This window comes from Mixia osmundae (genome assembly GCF_000708205.1).
Source record: "Mixia osmundae IAM 14324 unplaced genomic scaffold scaffold_1, whole genome shotgun sequence".
Classification (NCBI taxonomy): Eukaryota; Fungi; Basidiomycota; class Mixiomycetes; order Mixiales; family Mixiaceae; genus Mixia; species Mixia osmundae.
In genome coordinates this window covers 226,499-244,149 of record NW_014575563.1, presented here as the reverse complement: position 1 = coordinate 244,149, position 17,651 = coordinate 226,499, and the positions used below count along the sequence as shown (strand labels likewise).

The 17,651-nt window shown below is 56.2% G+C and overlaps 9 protein-coding genes across 9 annotated transcripts; 4 read left to right on the top strand and 5 right to left on the bottom strand.

The window, feature by feature from the left end:
- Positions 1–102: 102 nt before the first annotated feature.
- Positions 103–884, top strand: L969DRAFT_91377 (uncharacterized protein; the record flags this gene model as incomplete). The annotated part of the gene is made up of 6 exons (XM_014715071.1): positions 103–164; positions 217–336; positions 396–442; positions 495–571; positions 620–801; positions 854–884. The coding sequence occupies 6 exons, from the start codon at positions 103–105 to the stop codon at positions 882–884; spliced, it is 519 nt and encodes a 172-aa protein (XP_014570557.1).
- Positions 885–1,064: 180 nt separating this feature from the next.
- L969DRAFT_91376 (uncharacterized protein) lies at positions 1,065–3,612 on the top strand (the record flags this gene model as incomplete). The annotated part of the gene is made up of 5 exons (XM_014715070.1): positions 1,065–1,092; positions 1,153–2,912; positions 2,965–3,096; positions 3,145–3,292; positions 3,341–3,612. The coding sequence occupies 5 exons, from the start codon at positions 1,065–1,067 to the stop codon at positions 3,610–3,612; spliced, it is 2,340 nt and encodes a 779-aa protein (XP_014570556.1).
- Positions 3,613–3,722: 110 nt separating this feature from the next.
- On the bottom strand, positions 3,723–4,631 carry L969DRAFT_91375 (uncharacterized protein; the record flags this gene model as incomplete). The annotated part of the gene is made up of 3 exons (XM_014715069.1): positions 3,723–3,968; positions 4,018–4,199; positions 4,445–4,631. The coding sequence occupies 3 exons, from the start codon at positions 4,629–4,631 to the stop codon at positions 3,723–3,725; spliced, it is 615 nt and encodes a 204-aa protein (XP_014570555.1).
- Positions 4,632–5,411: 780 nt separating this feature from the next.
- On the bottom strand, positions 5,412–9,187 carry L969DRAFT_14113 (uncharacterized protein; the record flags this gene model as incomplete). Its single annotated transcript, XM_014714866.1, has 4 exons — positions 5,412–6,247; positions 6,294–6,992; positions 7,044–8,911; positions 9,000–9,187. 4 exons carry the CDS (start codon positions 9,185–9,187, stop codon positions 5,412–5,414), a joined length of 3,591 nt encoding a protein of 1,196 aa, XP_014570352.1.
- Positions 9,188–9,594: 407 nt separating this feature from the next.
- L969DRAFT_44135 (uncharacterized protein) lies at positions 9,595–11,389 on the top strand (the record flags this gene model as incomplete). The annotated part of the gene is made up of 2 exons (XM_014715068.1): positions 9,595–10,453; positions 10,485–11,389. 2 exons carry the CDS (start codon positions 9,595–9,597, stop codon positions 11,387–11,389), a joined length of 1,764 nt encoding a protein of 587 aa, XP_014570554.1.
- On the bottom strand, positions 11,181–13,589 carry L969DRAFT_83759 (uncharacterized protein). Its single transcript, XM_014715067.1, has 5 exons — positions 12,667–13,589; positions 12,523–12,615; positions 12,349–12,466; positions 11,833–12,299; positions 11,181–11,778 (listed from the first exon to the last, which is right to left on the bottom strand). The coding sequence occupies exons 1-5, from the start codon at positions 13,450–13,452 to the stop codon at positions 11,452–11,454; spliced, it is 1,791 nt and encodes a 596-aa protein (XP_014570553.1). The 5' UTR covers positions 13,453–13,589; the 3' UTR covers positions 11,181–11,451.
- A 100-nt stretch (positions 13,590–13,689) lies between these two features.
- Positions 13,690–15,911, top strand: L969DRAFT_91371 (uncharacterized protein; the record flags this gene model as incomplete). The annotated part of the gene is made up of 13 exons (XM_014715066.1): positions 13,690–13,763; positions 13,821–13,890; positions 13,949–14,383; positions 14,446–14,594; positions 14,643–14,674; positions 14,724–14,877; positions 14,931–15,023; positions 15,078–15,213; positions 15,264–15,358; positions 15,410–15,538; positions 15,586–15,651; positions 15,704–15,781; positions 15,833–15,911. The coding sequence occupies 13 exons, from the start codon at positions 13,690–13,692 to the stop codon at positions 15,909–15,911; spliced, it is 1,590 nt and encodes a 529-aa protein (XP_014570552.1).
- Positions 15,832–16,622, bottom strand: L969DRAFT_117354 (uncharacterized protein). The gene is made up of 2 exons (XM_014715065.1): positions 16,545–16,622; positions 15,832–16,318 (listed from the first exon to the last, which is right to left on the bottom strand). The coding sequence occupies exon 2, from the start codon at positions 16,169–16,171 to the stop codon at positions 15,950–15,952; it is 222 nt and encodes a 73-aa protein (XP_014570551.1). The 5' UTR covers positions 16,172–16,318; positions 16,545–16,622; the 3' UTR covers positions 15,832–15,949.
- L969DRAFT_91369 (uncharacterized protein) lies at positions 16,201–17,165 on the bottom strand (the record flags this gene model as incomplete). The annotated part of the gene is made up of 5 exons (XM_014715064.1): positions 16,201–16,375; positions 16,427–16,702; positions 16,760–16,838; positions 16,901–16,922; positions 17,079–17,165. 5 exons carry the CDS (start codon positions 17,163–17,165, stop codon positions 16,201–16,203), a joined length of 639 nt encoding a protein of 212 aa, XP_014570550.1.
- Between the last annotated feature and the right edge of the window lie 486 nt (positions 17,166–17,651).

The following is a 17,651-nucleotide window of genomic DNA, read 5'->3' as shown; positions in this document are numbered from 1 at the left end:
GTCGGCAGATTGGTAACGAGTGACTTTGCCAGTGGACCGCGCGCGCCAAGGTGCACACCGTCCGTCGATCCATCTGCCGGCGGTCCTCTGGGCAGATCATAGATGGATGACCCGGCACGAGAAGTGTCGAGCGTCATAGAGAGCCTCCTCGCAGCACCAAGCCCGTCAGCAGCTCCATCAGCCTGGGCAGATCTGCTCTGACGTCGAGCATCTCAGTGACCGTCTCAACGAGACTCTACAGCAGTACTATACCTCAGATGCAGCCTTCGAGCATCCTCTCTGTCGAGTAGCATCACGTCCACAATCTATCAAGGCAATCGCCAATATATACCTATGGTAAGTAGCTCGATAGGACGACATCGCGCGCCTCGAATCACGCCCATTGCATCGCTCAGGTACCACACCATCGCAGACGTCGTCAAGACCGACGTCAAAAGCGTCGGCAAGTGTCCGTCCGAGTCTGGAGGCATGCCCGACTCATGCCCCATGTCCAGCATTTGATGAGGCGAACAGCCGATTATACCTCGACGTGACTCGCATTGTCAACCTACGCATCACGCCGTTCAAGCCAGTACGACAAGCACTTTTCCAGTAGGTTCAGCAACTCAGGCACTCGCAGGTTCGCCTACGCCTGATCATCGTCCTCAATCTTGCCAAGGGACGCGACGGCAAGCTAAGGATAAGGAAGCAGGAAGATCTATACCAGCCAGAGAGTCTCGCACTCTTCGGCTTGCCCGGCAGCTCATCTCTCGTCCTCATACTCAAGCACACAGCCACCTTTGCGTGCAATGTTGCAGTCCAGTCCGTCATGACTGCTTTGCCCCATGTGTGACTGCAGCTGAGCGTAGCGCAGATTGGCGAGGACGGTCGGCATGTTCAGATAGCATGGATCAATGCAATAAAAACGTTGCACTGCTCCGCATGCATCCGCTAACAGACCAGCCTCTGGCTCTGGCCCGAGACCTGAGCGCTTGAGGAGTTTTCTCAGATTTATTGCAATCAATTGGTCACGTGAATAACTTAGGATCGCTCCGCCGCCGTCGAGCAGGCGGCCGGCAGCAGCGATGTCGGCCTACTCTAGCCGACCGGGCGGTCAGTCTCATTGCTCGTCCAGTCAAGCTGCACCACTGATGCTCCACATTGTCGATACAGTGAGGAAACCAAAGTTCTTCAGGCCAAATATTGCAGCTGCATCTGCTTTGCCGACGAGTCAATCCTCGAGCGAGTCAGCTTCCCGCAAGCCGTCACAACAAGCCGGCATACCAAGTGACCGATCAGGCTCGCAAGTACCGACGAGCAGCACAGCAGACGGCCAGCCAAGCTCAACTCAAGATGCCCCAGCGAGATCTCAGGAACCTGCAGCAAGCTCTCTGAGTGAAGCTCCACCTGCTCGCCTGCCACCCACGCCTGAGCAGACGCAACAGCGTGCATCGGACGCTGGGAATGCGATCGAGTCTGACCATGAGTCTCGTGCACGACGGATCAAAACATCCGGCCAAGCAAAGACGGACGCTCAGCAAGCTGCGCAAACGAAGGCAGACAACGGGCTGCTCACACCGGACGCTACCCAAGAATCTCAGCGCCTTCAGCATGAGCTCTCGTCTGCCTCGCAAGTTGATGATCGTGTTGCAAAGGCTACTCAAGTCGCGAGGATGCCAGAGACCGTCAATGCCGCAAAGCCGAGAGCGAAGCGCGGGCAGCCTATCTCTGCACCTGCTAGACCAGCTACAGCTATTGCTGCCCCCTCTCCGAGCATCGTCAGGCCTGCGTCTTATGCAGTGGCTCGGCCTAATGGCAGGTCTGCCGACGTTGCAGTTGGCTTGCAACCGCCGGCCGCAGTTGCGCAATCAGACACATCTCACCTGCTCAGACTTGGCTCACCTGCCGACTCGCGCGCGCCGGTATCGAGAGGAACTACTGTCAACGCGGAAGCGAGCACATCTGGTACAGCCGGAAGCAAGACCAAACCTGCACCTCAGCGAAAGCGCAGGCCGACCCCCAAAAAGGCCACCGCTGATCTGACCGAGCAACTCGTCCAACACAAACGCAAGGTCACAGCTGAAAGGGCCAAAGCCAGCAGGAAGACGACGGTTGCGCCCCCAACTGCGGACACGAATGTTGCGCCAATGCAGCAGACATCGCCTGAGCCTATCCGCACTGCCGCAGATTTAGAAGCAGTCGAGGCTCTCGGCAATCTACGTTCAGGGTTTGGCACGCTTGGCACGTCCGCGCCGTCTCTTGTCGCCCAGACGACCGACCAAGATGACAACCCAATCGCATCAGAGACGAGCAATCTGGCCGCAAACAAGCGTCCACTCGGTCCGCCTGAAGAGTGGAATGCCTTCATGCAAGAAAAAGTCACCGCTCCTGCGCATGACCCAGATGACAATTCGATGCCGCCGCCTGCAAAGCGTAGCAAACCGCAGACCGGGGACATCCAAGTCACGGCGACTGATGGGGATGAGGAAGCCGAGGCTGCCTATGAAGAGGACGCCGGTCCAGTCTTCCTTGAAGGACAGGACAAAATCGATGCGGCGAAGACGAAGATGAACATGCTCCTGCGAGACTTTGACAACGGCGATAAGAGCCAGCGTTACATTGAGATCAAGCGTGCGCAGCAGGAAGCAAAGCAACGCCGCGCTCGTCATCGCCAGAAAATGCGCAGACGCAATGCCGGCGCGGCCGTTTCTGACAACGAGGACGACGAAGTTGATCGAGCTCTAGACGAGATCAATCGGGTCAGCCGCTCGGGAACTGCTCGCTCGAGTCGAGAAGGCACTGCGGCTACACAGGCTTCTATCGATGGGGACGATGAAGATTTTACCATGCCGGCTGTTGGAGGCCCTCGACTGCAGATCGTCGACGGCCAATACGCGATCGACGAGAGCTCCACCCAGATCAGGCGTGCCGGAGTATGTCGGCTACTCTTAGCTCTTGCTGCTGAGCTGATGCACCACCTTGCAGCTGGGGCGAGATGACGCTGAACGAGAGGTCGTCACAGAAAGCGCCAACACTCGATTCGTCAATTCCTCCACTCACTCGAAGCGAACCGGTTCTGCAAAGTGGCGATCTGAGGAGAATCTGGCGTTCTTTGAAGTGCGTATGTTCAGAAATTTCGAATGCGCTTGCTGATGCTAGGCACAGGCACTTCGCATGTTCGGCACAGACTTTGAGATGATTGCTCGCCTGTTTCCTGGGCGCAATCGTCGCATGCTCAAGAATAAGTACACTCGCGAAGAGAAGGACCGTCCTGCAATGGTCAACTGGGCACTTTCAAACCGTATACCGATCGGTAAGCCAAGGCCTGACCTTGCGCGGCAAGCACTTACGCTCGGGACAGACATTGAGATGTACGAGCTTCGTACCGGTGTCTCGCTCGACCGACATGGGCCCTTACCGGAAGATCCTTGCGAGCCTTACTATGAAGCGCTGCCTGCCCATCTGCGGAAACAGTCCTCCACACCTGCAGTCGAAGTTGATGGCGGGCTTGCAGTCGATCCAGAGCTTGATGGCACGGGGCCCTTTGCAGACGAAGAAGAGGCCATAGCTGCCAATATCGTAGCAGATGACAGCGACGAGGAGCTTCCCAATATACCAGGCGCGATGCCGTAGCTGCTGCCGCGCCTGCAGCGCTATCGAAGCTCGATATATGCTTTGTGCCCTCCTTGTGTGACATAGAAGAATTGATTGCAACAACATTTGTACATGCACAAACAGTATCCTCAATCGTCGAGGGTAAGATCAATGACAGCTCGGGCTGTCACTGACAGAAGACTCGCATTCTCTACCGTCGCACTGGTCTTTATCGGCTCGAGCAATTGTAGCTGGCGAGCAAAATCGTCAGAAGCACCTAACATGACGTGATCGAAGATCTCTGCCCAGTCGCCTGTCGCAACATCAATCCTATTGACGAGGACGTTGCCAACGCCTTGTGCAAAATCACGCAGCAAAACCCTGAAGCCATGAACCTGCAGAAAGTGTTCAGTGTAGGTACCCTGTTGTCAACGCGAGACCGACTTTGAGGCTGGTGCCCATGACAGGTATCATATCTGGGCGCTGTGATCGATCAAAAGCAGCCATCTCGCCAATAGAACGGTCCCAGTCTGGAGAGATGCTGCTCCCGCCATGCAGCGTGATTGCTGGTCGTACGCTGCCTAGCATGCCTGCTCTCCTCTTGCTCTGTTCTGCACGATCTCGTGCTCGAATTTCACAAAGAGTACAAGCTGGTACTTGGCCTTCTGCGAAATGCTGCAGAATGGCATCTCGTCCAGAGACTCTTTTAGATGACAGACTGAGCAGACAACTTCTGCCCACGACCCGTGTAATTGAACCACTTGCGCCGCCCTCTGAGCACTTCGAAGCGCATCCGATGCCTCTCTCGCCGTCGGATGCTGCATATTTAAATCGGCCGGAACGCAGCAGAGGCCGGCCCGCCCTTCCAAACCATCATTGTTCTGCGTGTATATCCTTGCCAGAGCCCCTCTGTCGTGCATTCGCTTGATCATCCTGTGCGTCTCGGTAGGTTCTGCCTCGTCCGATGCGCACTTGAGGTTGTTGAGGAATATCAGATGCGTCTTGATGCCGTCTGGCGTTCTCAGGATGCGCGCGTCAGATAAGTCTTTGCCCTTCATCGTCGGCAATTCAACTTTGCTCGGGGTCGCCGTCACACGCTTGACTTTCGGAAATGGCAGCCTATCTGTAGACCTTCTTATGCTAGGCGTTCGGTCTGGCGTAGCCGGGGCTCTGTCTGAGCTTCTCAGTAGTCGACACGGGCGCCCTTGCTTTATGATAGGGGACGCGTGCGATTCGCGTTCCGGCTCTGCGAGAGTGTCGAAGGACCGCTTCAAGCGATTGTCGCTTCGACATGAGGTCATCCTATTGGCTACGCTGTCAAAGCTGGACTCAAGCGTCGGCAGTTGTAACAATGGCTGCCGCCTAGGAAGCGTATTGCATGGACTGGCCGGTAATGTGAGATTGTAAAACCCTTCAGCTGACCCGAAGTCTTGCAGTGAGACGTCAGTCCTGACTGTCGAGCTTGCGTATTGTTCGAATCACGGACGGGTATGCCTGCGCTGCATGAGATGCCTGCGCCTGTAAGCACCACGATCCGTTGCGCAGCGTGAAACTTGACGGCGAGCGCTTTCATACGCTTGCCAATCGACGGCGAACCATCTGCTTTGATCGTCTGTGGTTTCAGATTGAACTTGGCCGCTGTCATCGCCGCTGAGGTGAAAGCTCGGCTAGTGTAGGGTCGCATCTGGGCGAGGACAATCAGCGTGATGCGGAGCGCGTCGCGAGCGGCCGAGGCGCCGATGCTTCAACTACTCAGGCTCGGGAGAATGAGCGAGACAGCCGCTATGTTGACACTGCGTGCGCGTATATATGACATGCGACAACAAACTGCATGCTACTCATGGGCCGTAGCTGCTCAACAAATCGTCAGAATCGTATCGAGAAGAGGACGTGTCGTCAAGGCTTTGACGCTTGACCATTTCGTCCATCGAGCGATTGCTGCGATCTGCGAGCGGCTGGACAGACGATTTCACTGAATGTGCTGTCTTGTTGGTGGTCGAGCCTGGCGATTGCAGAGAGGCCAATCGAGGCGACGAGGGTAAAGACGCATTTGAGCGTACTGGTGGTACGATAGCCGAAGTCGCGTCATGTCCAAAGGACGATTCTTCCGCAATGAGAGCGGACAAATCACGCCCAGTATTGTCAGAGAATGGCGGTCTGGCGCTGGCTGCACTACGGGCCGAACCTGGTGCGACTGATGAGCCTCGTACAGAGGGCGGCGTTGACGGCATTGATATGGCTGCGCTTGGCATTTGACGGGCGCTGTTAGAAGTGGGCGAATCGGGAAAGCGTGATATAAAGTGGCTATTGGCCTGAGACGACTGTTTACGTGGCGGCGGAGCACCTTGAGCCTCGACAGCAGCAGCCTGTGCGGCTAAAGCTGCGATTGTCAGAGGCAGATGGGGACTGGACACGTCTGAGGACTGTCCGTCCTTCTGAGACGTACTGTCGCTGAGTGTAGCCTGCATCGGCCCAGATCCAGATCCGAATCCAAGCACAGGCGAAGCACTGGCGCTTAGACTCGGGCTAAGTGGCGGCAATGAGGCATCGCCAGTCGAATGATTGTCCAAGCCTGGTGATCTAGATGCACTTGGCTGTTTGCGTGATGGCGACTTGCTGGAGCGTGGCTTTTTGAACGATTTACCTATCTTGAACGACGTTCGAGAGCTTTCGCCTGACATGCATGTCAGCTCGTGCGCCAATCGCCTTTGCAGGCTTACCTTCGCTCGCCAGTTCTTGCTTGTTCCAGAACTTGAAAGCCGGCTTTTGAAAGAAGCCTGAGGCTGCGCTAGGTGATTTGGTCATCTCGCTGGGCATCTCGGCAGAATTATCGAGATCTTGCATAGGCTCATGAGCGTCTTGGGCAGTCGTGATTGGTGATATCGCATCCGTGGGTTGCTCCTCTGCAGTGATGGGTGCAGCGACGACCTTTCGCTCGATCAGCATAGCAGGGTCCAGGTCGGGTAAAGGCGGCGCTTCCGCTGCGGTCCCTGGCGCCTCGATCGTGCTTTGGCTGAGGCTCGCATTGGCAACGCTCGAGCTGGAGCGCGGTGGACGAGCGACAGCGGAGGCGGCTGAATCAGCAGCGCCAGCTGTGACCGGCTCGCTCGATAACGCTGACCAGCTGGGCTCGTTGGCATCTCTGCCGTCTACATCTCCCCCTGCTGTACTTGCTGCGGGATTCACGGCTTTGAAAGCGAACAAGGAGGCATTGCGATTGGACATCGGCTTGCCAGCAGAAGACTCAATGGAAGATTGCGACGGCAGAGGGGGCACTTCAACAGCGGGCGGACTGAACGAGCGCATGTAGCCAAGTGTCGTCTGCGCACTATCCGTAGAGACCATCGAAGCATGTCGAAGGTCAGTTCCCCCTCTCACCAATATATTCTGCGGCGAGAGTCCGTCGTCATTTGGTATGACTGCTCAATGACATCAGCGTCTATTTGCAGCGTCTGACATGAGCGGTCTACCTGTGCCTGACGGTGACATAAGATCGCTCGCCCGTCGCTCGTGCCATTCTGACTGTCTGATTTCTGGGACATGTTGTAGTGCGCGCTCGATAAGTGCAGGGCTAGCTGACGATCGCGCTGGCGAGGGCGCATTGGCGCGCAGGGGCTCCGCTGCTATCTTGTATCCATCAGATGCCCCGATGATAGCACCAGTAGCATGTTCAGAGGTCGCCCGCTGACGAGCTGCGCTCGGTGACATCGTGCCTAGGATGCGCTCAAGATTGTCAAAGCTGGCTTCCATATCGATGCTTGAGCTTCTGCTGGTTTTAGGAAGCTCTGCAGCATCTGCGCCTTCTACGCCCGGCACGCGTAAAGATACACGACCCCCGGCTGACCCTTGTCCGTCCGTCTCAGGCGAGATTTGCGTGTCCGCTTCGTGCTGCTCGTCGGGGCATGCTGATGCAAGCAGAATCGGCGACGAGAGTCTGGGTCCTTGCCTTTGCTCAGACAGCAGTCGCTGCACGTCTTGTATATCATCTGGAGCTCGCACCTCGTCGCTGAGCGCAGGCGACATCTGCGGCATACTAGCGGCGGCGGGTACAAAAGTCTGCGGTATTTGATCGCTGTAGATACCCAGACCTCTCTTCAATAAGGGCGCGAGGTCTTCGGTATCGTCTAGGCGAGCTATTGGTGCGATCCAATCTCGCTGGATTGCAAGAGGCGAGGCTACCGATGGTTGCAGGCTTGTCGCGCGTGTGCCCATTTCGGTCGTCTCTGCTGATGCAGCATCGTCACGTTCTTGGCTGCTATCAGCTTCGCTGCTATCATCGAGCTGTTGGTACCCGCCTTCAGCTTCTCTCTGGGCCGCGGTCAGACCACTGGCGCGCATCGTCACCTGCTCAAGCTCTGCTGGCATTGGAACTGCCGGGTTCGTCTGCACCTGACCAAAAGACAGTGGCGTCGTGGCCTGCAGCGATGAATGTCTTGGTGCGAAGATGGAGCTTATGGGCGCAGGTGAGGTTGTGGATGACGGAGATGCTGCTTTCGACCAAGCTTCGAACCATTTACCGCCCCCTCGCCGCTCATCGATTTCAAACTCAATTTTGCCAACGATGACAGGCTGTGCGAACGAGCTGCCCTTTGCGTTGCTTGCATAGGATCGTCGATCAAAGCTCATCGATTGACCTGCAAATGACTGTCGTGCCATACGAGATTCGCGTAGTATACGAGGTGACGGCTGTGAGCTTTGATGCGAGGTGTTCGCAGAACCGGCAGAAGGGGCTGTTCTTGGTCTCCCACGCGATGCTACGGAGCCTGGCCTCGATTGCAAGCTAATGCTGGCGGAAGGACTTGCGATAGCGCTGGCTCGAGCATCCGTCACGTCATGTGGGTAGCTTCCGTTTGGCAGCGTCCAGATAGGCCGTTTGTCTTCTACAGCACGTAATGCCTTCCCAGGTCTGATAGGAGAGCCGCTGGGCGTGGTGGTCCGGCCAATATTAGGCGGCGGCTCAAGCTCTGCAGATTCAGTCGAATCGTCCTGAGTGTCTTCCACTGAGATGTCGCCAGCAAGATGGACTGGTATTTGTGGCACCGGGGGTACCCTGCCCGACGATGCTAGCGGATGATCGTCGACGGCAAAGAGCAGTGCTTCTTCGCGCTCGAGTTCAAGCATATCCTCGAGAAAGAGTTGGGCCCAGAGCAGCTCCCATGCATCCTCGCCTATCCTTGGACCGCCTTCTCCGATCAGGCTGGCTAGCGGCCCGTTGGCTGATGAGATTGTCTCGAGCAGATATACGACGATACCCCCTGTTGAAGGTAGGCCGTACTCTCGCGCGATAGCTGCCACCTGTCCGGAAAGAGTAGGATAGAGCGGCACTAGGGTCCCTCGCCTGTGGATGTCGTTCGATGAGTATGAGTTCTAGCGGATTTTAGCAAAGAGCATGCCTGAAGTTACGCGCTGAGCCATAGCCGGAGCACAGAGGACTCGTTCGGGGATGGGGCGGATCATGTGGCAGTGCCTCTGGTGGGATGACAGTGACGAGGTAGCGCGAAGGCGGTTGTCTCCGTCTAGACGACGATGAGCTGACAGATGATGATAGATATTGATGAGCTGAGATGCTCGTATTGGCTTGCATCTGCTCATCGCTGCGTCCTATGGTCGCCATCGCGTCCTTGGCTCGTAGCTCCTGCGTCGCCCGCTGGGCGGCCAGGGTGGCCGTGAAGTCCGGCGTGAACGTTGCGAGCGTCACTGCTCGTGTTATGTTCTTCGTATGTGATCAGGGGTAGCTAGTGAGGATGTCGCAGTCGTTAAACGGTGCGCGCCGTGGCTTCAGCCGTGGGTCGTGTGCTCATCCGATGGTCTGGATCAGGCTTGCTGTGTGCCCATGACCTCGAGCCAGCATTGTGGCTACGACGCGTCGCGCCTGCGCTGCTTTGCTCCTTTCGGCTGCAGGCTGATGATCATCCAGGCGCCATCTCTAAAATGAAATCCATGGGCGATCGCAGAACTCAATCCCGTCAGGCTCATATTCCCAAATCTCTCGAGTTTGGCCTTGGCAATAAGTTCCCACGAATGTCATTCTTCGACTCGGATGCCTCTTCTGATCCTGTGCGCCTCGCACTCGACGCGTTGCTTGCTAGGGACGATCTTGCACTGCTCAAAGATGCGCGCGTCATCTACAGGGCAAACCCGGATCCGCACAATGTCTCCATCATCTCAGGCGGGGGCAGTGGTCACGAGCCTTTGGCAGCAGGCTATGTGGGCAGGGGCATGCTGACCGGCGCTGTATCGGGTGACATCTTTGCGAGCCCTTCGACTAAGCAAGTCTTTGCAGCCATCAGAGCATGCGCAAGCGATGCGGGGACGCTGTTGCTCATCCTCAATTACACTGGCGATGTTCTCCATTTCAATCTTGCGGCACAGAAAGCTCGCGCCGAAGGACAGGCGGTTCAGGTCGTTGCCATTTCAGATGATGTCGCAGTCGGCCGTGCGGCAAGTGAGCTGGTCGGAAGACGTGGCTTGGCTGGTATGATCCTGGCTCAGAAAATCTGCGGCGCTGCGGCGGAAGCCGGTCAGTCATTGCATCAGCTGACAACACTCGCACAACGCATCAATGCTAATATGGTCTCTATTGGGGCATCACTCGATCATTGCCATGTGCCAGGCTCACTACCCGCTCATCTAAAGGCAGACGAAATTGAGCTTGGCATGGGCATTCATAATGAGCCCGGCTTTACAAAGCTGTCGCCATCACCCAAGCCTGCCGAGCTCGTTGCGCGAATGTTAGGACTACTGCTCAAGCAAGACGATGAGGAGCGCTCCTTTGTGCGGTTCGCAGCCGGTGATCAGCTCGTCCTCCTTGTGAACAATCTTGGAGGGCTGAGCAATCTCGAGCTTAGCGCCTTGACGTCCCTCACTCTGTCCGCGCTGGGTGAGACACTCCTAATTGCGTGCTGGCACAGCTTATCAGCCTGCAGAGGACCAAGCTATCCACCCTGTGCGAGTCCTCTCGGGAACCTTCCTCACCTCGCTTGACGGATCCGGCTTCTCCATAACGCTGCTCAACATAAGCTCAGCCGCCTCGGACGTGTCCAGCAATTCCGAGCTTCTGGATTTGCTCGATGCTCCTGCAGCAACGGCAGCCTGGTCCAATCCCAGTGCAACATCCTCAGCCTCTGCATCGCGTGATAGTCGTACAAAACAATCTAGTAAGGACGTTCGCAGCCCGCAGCAATCAGGCAAAGTACTGGTAAGCGCATCGGTGCTCTATCGGGCCATCAGCGGCGCATGCGAAACGCTCGAAGCGCAAGGCCCGCAGCTAACTCGATGGGATACCATCGTCGGCGATGGGGACTGCGGCCGTACTTGCGAGCAAGGCGCGCAAGCTGTTTTAAAGCTCGTGAACAGTCCTCCGCACTCATCCCGCATCGATATAGGCTCTTTCGTACACGACATTAGCGAGGCAGTCGAGGATGCTTGCGGGGGCACGCTCGGTGCAATTTTCGCCATCTTCCTCGCTGCATTAGCCAACGAACTCTTGGCCGTGACAGCGGACAGCCTTGAGATGTCCACTTGGGCAGCTTGTGCAGCTCGCGCTCTGGAGACGTTGGAAGCATCAACGCTTGCTCGCCAAGGCCACCGCACTATCATGGACGCACTCATCCCGTTTGTCGAAACTTTCACTATTTCGAATGTTCTACGAACGGCCGTGTCCGCTGCCATTACAGGCGCAGAGGGAACGAAGAATCTTAAAGCGAAGCTGGGCCGAGCGGCCTACATTGGTGAGCGTGAGGGGACAGAAGTCCCGGATCCCGGTGCGATGGCGGTCGCGGCGATCCTGTCCGGCTTGATGGAGGCGTTTGACTGACGAGAAGAGCATCGATGAGTGTTGTACAGTTGCAATGGTACAAACACGTAGTCTAAGGGCCTCTAGACCTGATGATCGCGATCTTGATACGAAGGCGGCCGATCTTTGTGCCTGCCACTCGACGCCTCGTCCGAGTCAGAAAGGTCTTCCTCGCCAATATCGAAGACAGTCTCGTCATTGCGCACGAGCGAGTGCGCCTCGGCATCTTTGCCAATGCTTTCAGCGTCGCGATCGTCCGGTCTGTTCCTCAGGAGCGACGTGACTGCATAAGACTCTGCGCCATCATCATCCTGCGCAAGCTCTTCCGACATTGCAAGAAGCCTGTTTTTGGGTGTCGGCCGCCATACGAAAGCAATGGCAGCGAATACGATGAAGTAGAGCGAGCCGAGCTGTGCGAGGCTGATTGAGCTCGCTCGCTCGAGACAAACAAGAACGAGACTTACCCAGCCGTCTAGTAAGAACCACCGAGTCTGCCATGTATCGGGAGCGTAGTTGTCATCTAGTCTGCTAGAGAAAGACACCGACGAGATCACAAAGAAGGAGGCAATGACGATGATGGCGCCAATCAGTATGCGATAGAGACGAGTGAACATGAGCTTCTTGAACGTCTGCTTGCGGGCCGTTAGGTCGGCAATCGTGCTGTTGAGTGAATACATGATCCACATCATGAACGCTGTCAGGGAAAGAGCAAGCGGGATGATGAAGAAGAAGATGAAGATTCCTGCGCTTTCTAGCGGTATGACGACCGTGCCGACCGAGTACAGGACGCCAAAGATAAAGTGGATGACGGCGAGGATGCGTGCTTTGTTCATGACGGGCCCGAGCGAGGGCTTGACGACCGAGAAACCCATGCAAGTGATGAGAAGCAGGAAGAAGCTTGCACTATTGCGTGCGGCATTGACCATTGCGACTGCACATATGCGTCAATGTCATCTTGTCTTGAGATCCAGTGGACTGACCAAAGACGAGCAAGAAGCGAGCGACCGCAATGTTGCTACTTGTGTTCAGGTAGGCCGTGTAGCTCCACAGCACGAACATCTCAAAGATGAGGAATACGATCGTGCCCGAAACGTAGTGCTGCCCGTCCACATTGCAAGTCAGCCTCTGCTCAGACACGGAGACAGGGCACTCGCCTGGATGGGCAGCAGATCTCGCCTGTTCTTGACGCAAAGAGCGCCCCAGCCGATGCCGACGAAGCTGTAGAGGAAAGTCAAGACACAGTAGAACTGCACGAGGTGCAGTCAGAGCTTATCGATCGCGAAGGAAACCGGCCTTACCGCTACTTTTGGATACTCAGAGGCAGGCAGGTTACCCTTGAAGACGTTCTGGAAATCGACGACGCCTGTGAAGACAGTCGCGGGACCGTACGACGCTCTGAGGGCGAGATCTGCCGGTTCGTCTGAGGCAGGCGCGTCCTGATAGCCTGCTGCAGGCGCACTGCTGGAAGACAGAGGGACCGTGCCGACGCAATAGAAGCCCGTCTTTGTGATGTTGTAGATGAAAGGTCCGGAATTGCTTATCATGCCGCCGAATTGGACCGCCCTGGTATAGATGGACGTGCTCGTATTGGCCGGCGCCGACACGATAAATTGGCCTAGTTGGGATTCCTCGCAGAGACCTGCAGCATTGGCAGCTCCAGTACAGATGTACGTTCGTTGCGCAGGCTCATCGGTGAGTGCTCTCAGGGTCAGAGCACCCGGCGAGTCGAGTGATGCACTGCCGTCGTTGTCACCCGTCGCCGCACGATCGTTGAGCTCGTCTGGGTCGAGTCCGTCAGCGGCGTCGAGAGTATTGTTGGCCGAGCTGGCTTGACTTGCACCCAGGTAGCGAGCGTCCCTCCACTCGTAGATGACGAGGGCGACCTGACCCATTGAGGATGCGCCAAAGACAACCTCGATGGCTGGATCTCGTACGCCGCGAGTGAAGAGACCCGCCTTGGCGTACATGCCGCTGCATGTCTGCCTGCTCACATCCTCGTCTGTTATCAAGACTTGGTAGGCATGACTTGACAGTGGCAGCAGCAATGTCGTCAAGACCTTTGATAGCCGCTTGAGCTGTCTCATGATGGCTAGATCTGAACAAACGCCTGGCCTCTGCTTGCGATCCTGTCTTGAAGCCTGTCAGGTCGACATGAGCTGGGCGGTGACGCTAGTTCGGGTCTATCAGGTCGTCGTCGGGGGCGGCAAGCGGCAGGCTCGCCTCGTGTCGCGTAACAGACGATGCTCCTCCGGCTAGATCCTAGACCTGGCTTGCCCTTGGCTTGAAATGCCCCGCTCCCCGACTTGTCAGCGCAGAGCTTGATGCTCCGCAGCCTTCTCGACTTCTGTCTCGGTAGACGACAGGCGTACAGCTATTCTGACGACCAAGCCGGGAGGCACGCCCTCGTCCTGTCTCATAAGTTTGTCACGGATTGACACGCCTGCTGGAGCAGAGAATCCCTGGACGAGTGGGTCTGCCTCGGGGATTTAGCTTCGCCCACATCTGCGCTTGCGAGCGTAGCCGTGCACGCCAAGAGCCACTCGACGCTAGAACTGCAAGACTCTGCCAAATACGATGGAGCCAGTGCGAAAGAAAAGCAAGTGGGAGGATCTGGATCAGCAGGAGGATGAGGACGATCTACAAGCTGCTCAAGCCAAGGCGCTCGAACGGGAGCTCAAGAAGAAAGCTAAGCGGGCTGCCGCTGCTGCTCAAGCTGCCCGCGAGCGTCCCTCCAATCTTGCGCCCACGCCTGCTTCGCCACAGCCCGTAGCTTCGACTTCGCATACTCTCAGACGAGATGATGATGGCAGCGAAGGGCCCGTCAGAGTGAGCATCAAGGGCAAAGCACGTGCGACAGAGCAAGAGAACCTCAACCAAGCCAGATTACGCGCCATCAGGCAGCGACATCCCGTCCTTGCGGGCAGTCGGAGCGTCTACTGCTACGAACGCCTCAATCATATCGAGGAAGGCAGCTATGGCGTCGTATCGCGAGCTCGGGATAAGGCCACAGGCGAGGTGTGCTCATCGAGCTTCGCCACACTTCGCCGTGCTGAGTGATATCTGCTCGAGCTTTGCAGATTGTTGCCCTCAAGAAGCTCAAGATGGACCAAGAGAAGAACGGCTTCCCGGTCACATCCCTGCGTGAGATCAAGACGCTCCTCGCCTGTTCAGCTCACGAGAACATCGTTCGTGTGCGCGAAATCGTCGTCGGCGACACATTGACCCAGTAAGTCCAGCGATGTACGACAGAGACCAGTCTGACACGCACAGACAGGGTCTTCATCGTCATGGACTTCATAGAGCACGGTATGGGTCCTCGCATTCAGTCGAGACGAAAGCTAACAGAGCGACATAGATCTCAAGACACTCTTGTCAACGATGAAGACACCATTCCTCGCGTCCGAGATCAAGACACTCATGCTCCAGCTCCTCTCGGCTTGCCAAATGTGCCATGATAACTGGATCGTCCATCGAGACCTCAAGACAAGCAATCTTCTTATGAACAACAGGTCCGTCTGGCCACAGTGAGCCCGGCCTTAGCTCACAAAAGTCGGACTTGCAGAGGTCAAATAAAAGTCGCCGACTTTGGACTCGCGCGTACTTACGGAGAGCCGCTTGGAGATATGACCCAGCTCGTAGTGACGCTTTGGTACAGGTAAAGTCCAGATGTTTTGCTCAGCGTAGCTGATCAGTAGGACCGTACCATCAGAGCTCCGGAACTCCTTCTGGGCACCGACGACTATTCGACTGCTGTCGATATGTGGTCTGTCGGTTGCATCTTCGGCGAGCTCATCCTCAAGGAGCCTCTTCTGCCCGGTAAGGGGGAGATCGACCAGATCAACAGGGTCTGTCCACGTCGTGTCCTTGCGTGCGTCTGCTCAATTTGGATCGATAGATTCTGCAGCTCCTGGGGAGGCCCACCGAAGATATGTGGCCTGGGTTCAGCAAGCTACCAAACGCAAAGGCGCTCAATCTCGACGCAGTACAACCGTAAGCCGGCAGGCCGACGTGACGAACACTTACATACGTTCACATTAACAGGTTCTCTAAGCTACGGGCCATATTCAAGTACACGACCGAAGCTGGGCTGGATCTGTTGTCAAAATTGCTGCGCTACGACCCGAAGCAACGTATCACGGCGGAAGAAGCACTGAAGCATCCTTATTTCAGGTAAGCAATTCTGCCTTTGACCAGTGTATACTCATTCGGCGCCGCAGTGAATCGCCCTTGCCAAAGCATCCAGATCTTTTCCAGAGCTTCCCATCCATCGCAGGAGGCGAAAAGTGCGGTGCGACTGCTATAGCGAGCGACGGCAAGACTGATTGGTCTGAGCAGAAAACGAGCATTCGCAAGTCCCTCAGCCCCAACAAGGCAAGCCGACAAGGACCAGTTTGATCTCGTGCATGATTTCGGGTTTGTATAGATGCACACAGACCGCCATGCTACCGACAAAACGTGCAATAGTGGTCCTTCTGATCGCTTCCCAAGAGCTGATCAGGTACAAGTGCGACTGAGTCAGACCGACGTCAACAGGCGCGCGTGAAATCATTGGTCAAACTCTCGTGAGCGCTTTGGGTCCTTTCAATGCAGCCTGTCTGTCATGTGCTTTCTTTCAATAATAGTGGAATAAGTGATTAGGCTCCGTTCTTTTGATGCTGAGGTAGATAAGATCGTCAAAAATAAGAGGCGAAGAGGTATCAAGTGAGGTTTTCGCAGTTGACAGAGGGATGTGAAAATCTTTAAAGTAGTGGTGTGTTTGTAGCCCTTGCTCGGCAGACAGGGTATGCGATGACGTATCGTCATCACGCCTGCCAAGTCCCATTGCCAGAGGCTTATGCGGCAACGGCGAAGAGGGCAGCGCCGATGAGTCCGGCAAGGCCGACCTTGATATTGTTTGCTCCGCTGGTGGCCGCTGCCGACGAAGTGGCAGCTGCAGCAGGCGAAGAAGCGCTGCTGGCAGCCATAGTGGCCATTGACGTGGCGCTAGTCATCATCGAAGAGCTAGCTCTGTATTGACACCCATTAGATTGAATTCATGCAAGGCTTGAAGAGACGCACGAGGACATCGCCGACGAGGCAGACGAAGAGCTGCTTGCCGCCGATGATGATGAGGCAGGCGCAGACGAGGCAGATGAAGCTGCTGCGGAGCCCGTCGAAGAGCTGCCAGCAGCGCCGCCGGCAGCGCCAGCTGCGGTAGTGGCCGAGCTTGCACCGGACGATGCGCTCGAGCTGCCACTTGCGTCAAGGATAGTGCGCTCGGAAGAGTAATTGACGGCGCCAGTGCCGTCTCGGATCGAAAGCGTTACGCTCGTGCCCACGGGAATATCAACGTTCCTGCCGGCAAAGTCGTGATGAGCGACTGCATGCCGTAGGCGGCCATACAAGACTTACCATGTGTACGAGCCGGCAGTCTGCTGGGTTGGGAAAGTCTCGAGAGCGGCAGCAGCGGTCTGTCCGCCGGGCAAGACAGCTATCGACAGAATATGTGTCAGCACATTGGATACGGCTCCATACACGCCGGTTCTAACGTACAGATGAAGTATGGTGCCGTGCCCTGTTTAGCAGAAGCAATGATATCAGTACCATGTCATACGAGCAGGACCGGTGTTAAAGAGCCATGGCAGGGTTTGCCACCAGACTGCAGAGGGCGGTCAAGGAGCGGACGTCTCTGGCACAATGCGGGACGAACTGTGGAAAGCGATGAACTTACACCAGAGTAGCTGAGCAGGGCCGGTTGGCCGAAGACGAGGGCAGCGGGTGTGTTGATGATAGCCTGGGCTGATGCGAGGGCGGCCATCGAAGTGGCCACAAGGGCAGAGTAGACACTGAATCTCATCTTGGTAGACGTCTAGGGATGTGAAGCTTCTCCGGATGAGTGTCGTGCGGTGTGACGAGTGCGATGAAAGGTATCAAGCTGAGTGCTCCCTGAAGAACGAAAGGGTTGGGTAGATTGAGCTTGAGTTTTGATAGAGACAACAACAGGGCCCTGCTCGGTCGTACTCGTAATCCTTCTTGTGTCTCACAAGGGAGTCGAGATAGAGAGAGCAGGGCGATGGAGGTGCTCACCTTCTTATACGATTCTTGACCGTCGAGATCGGTCGAGAAGTTGCAGAATTCCGCTGGCTTGGCCCGCCCGGCGTGCTATGCTTGCAGGGGGCGTCATCTATTCTTCAGTGACTCGCGGTCATAAATCCGCTGGGAAGATCAATTTGATCGCCCAGCCGAGCGCAGCACAGCATGTGTCACAAGGCGCAGCGCTAACAAGTCATAAAGCTCTGAAGTA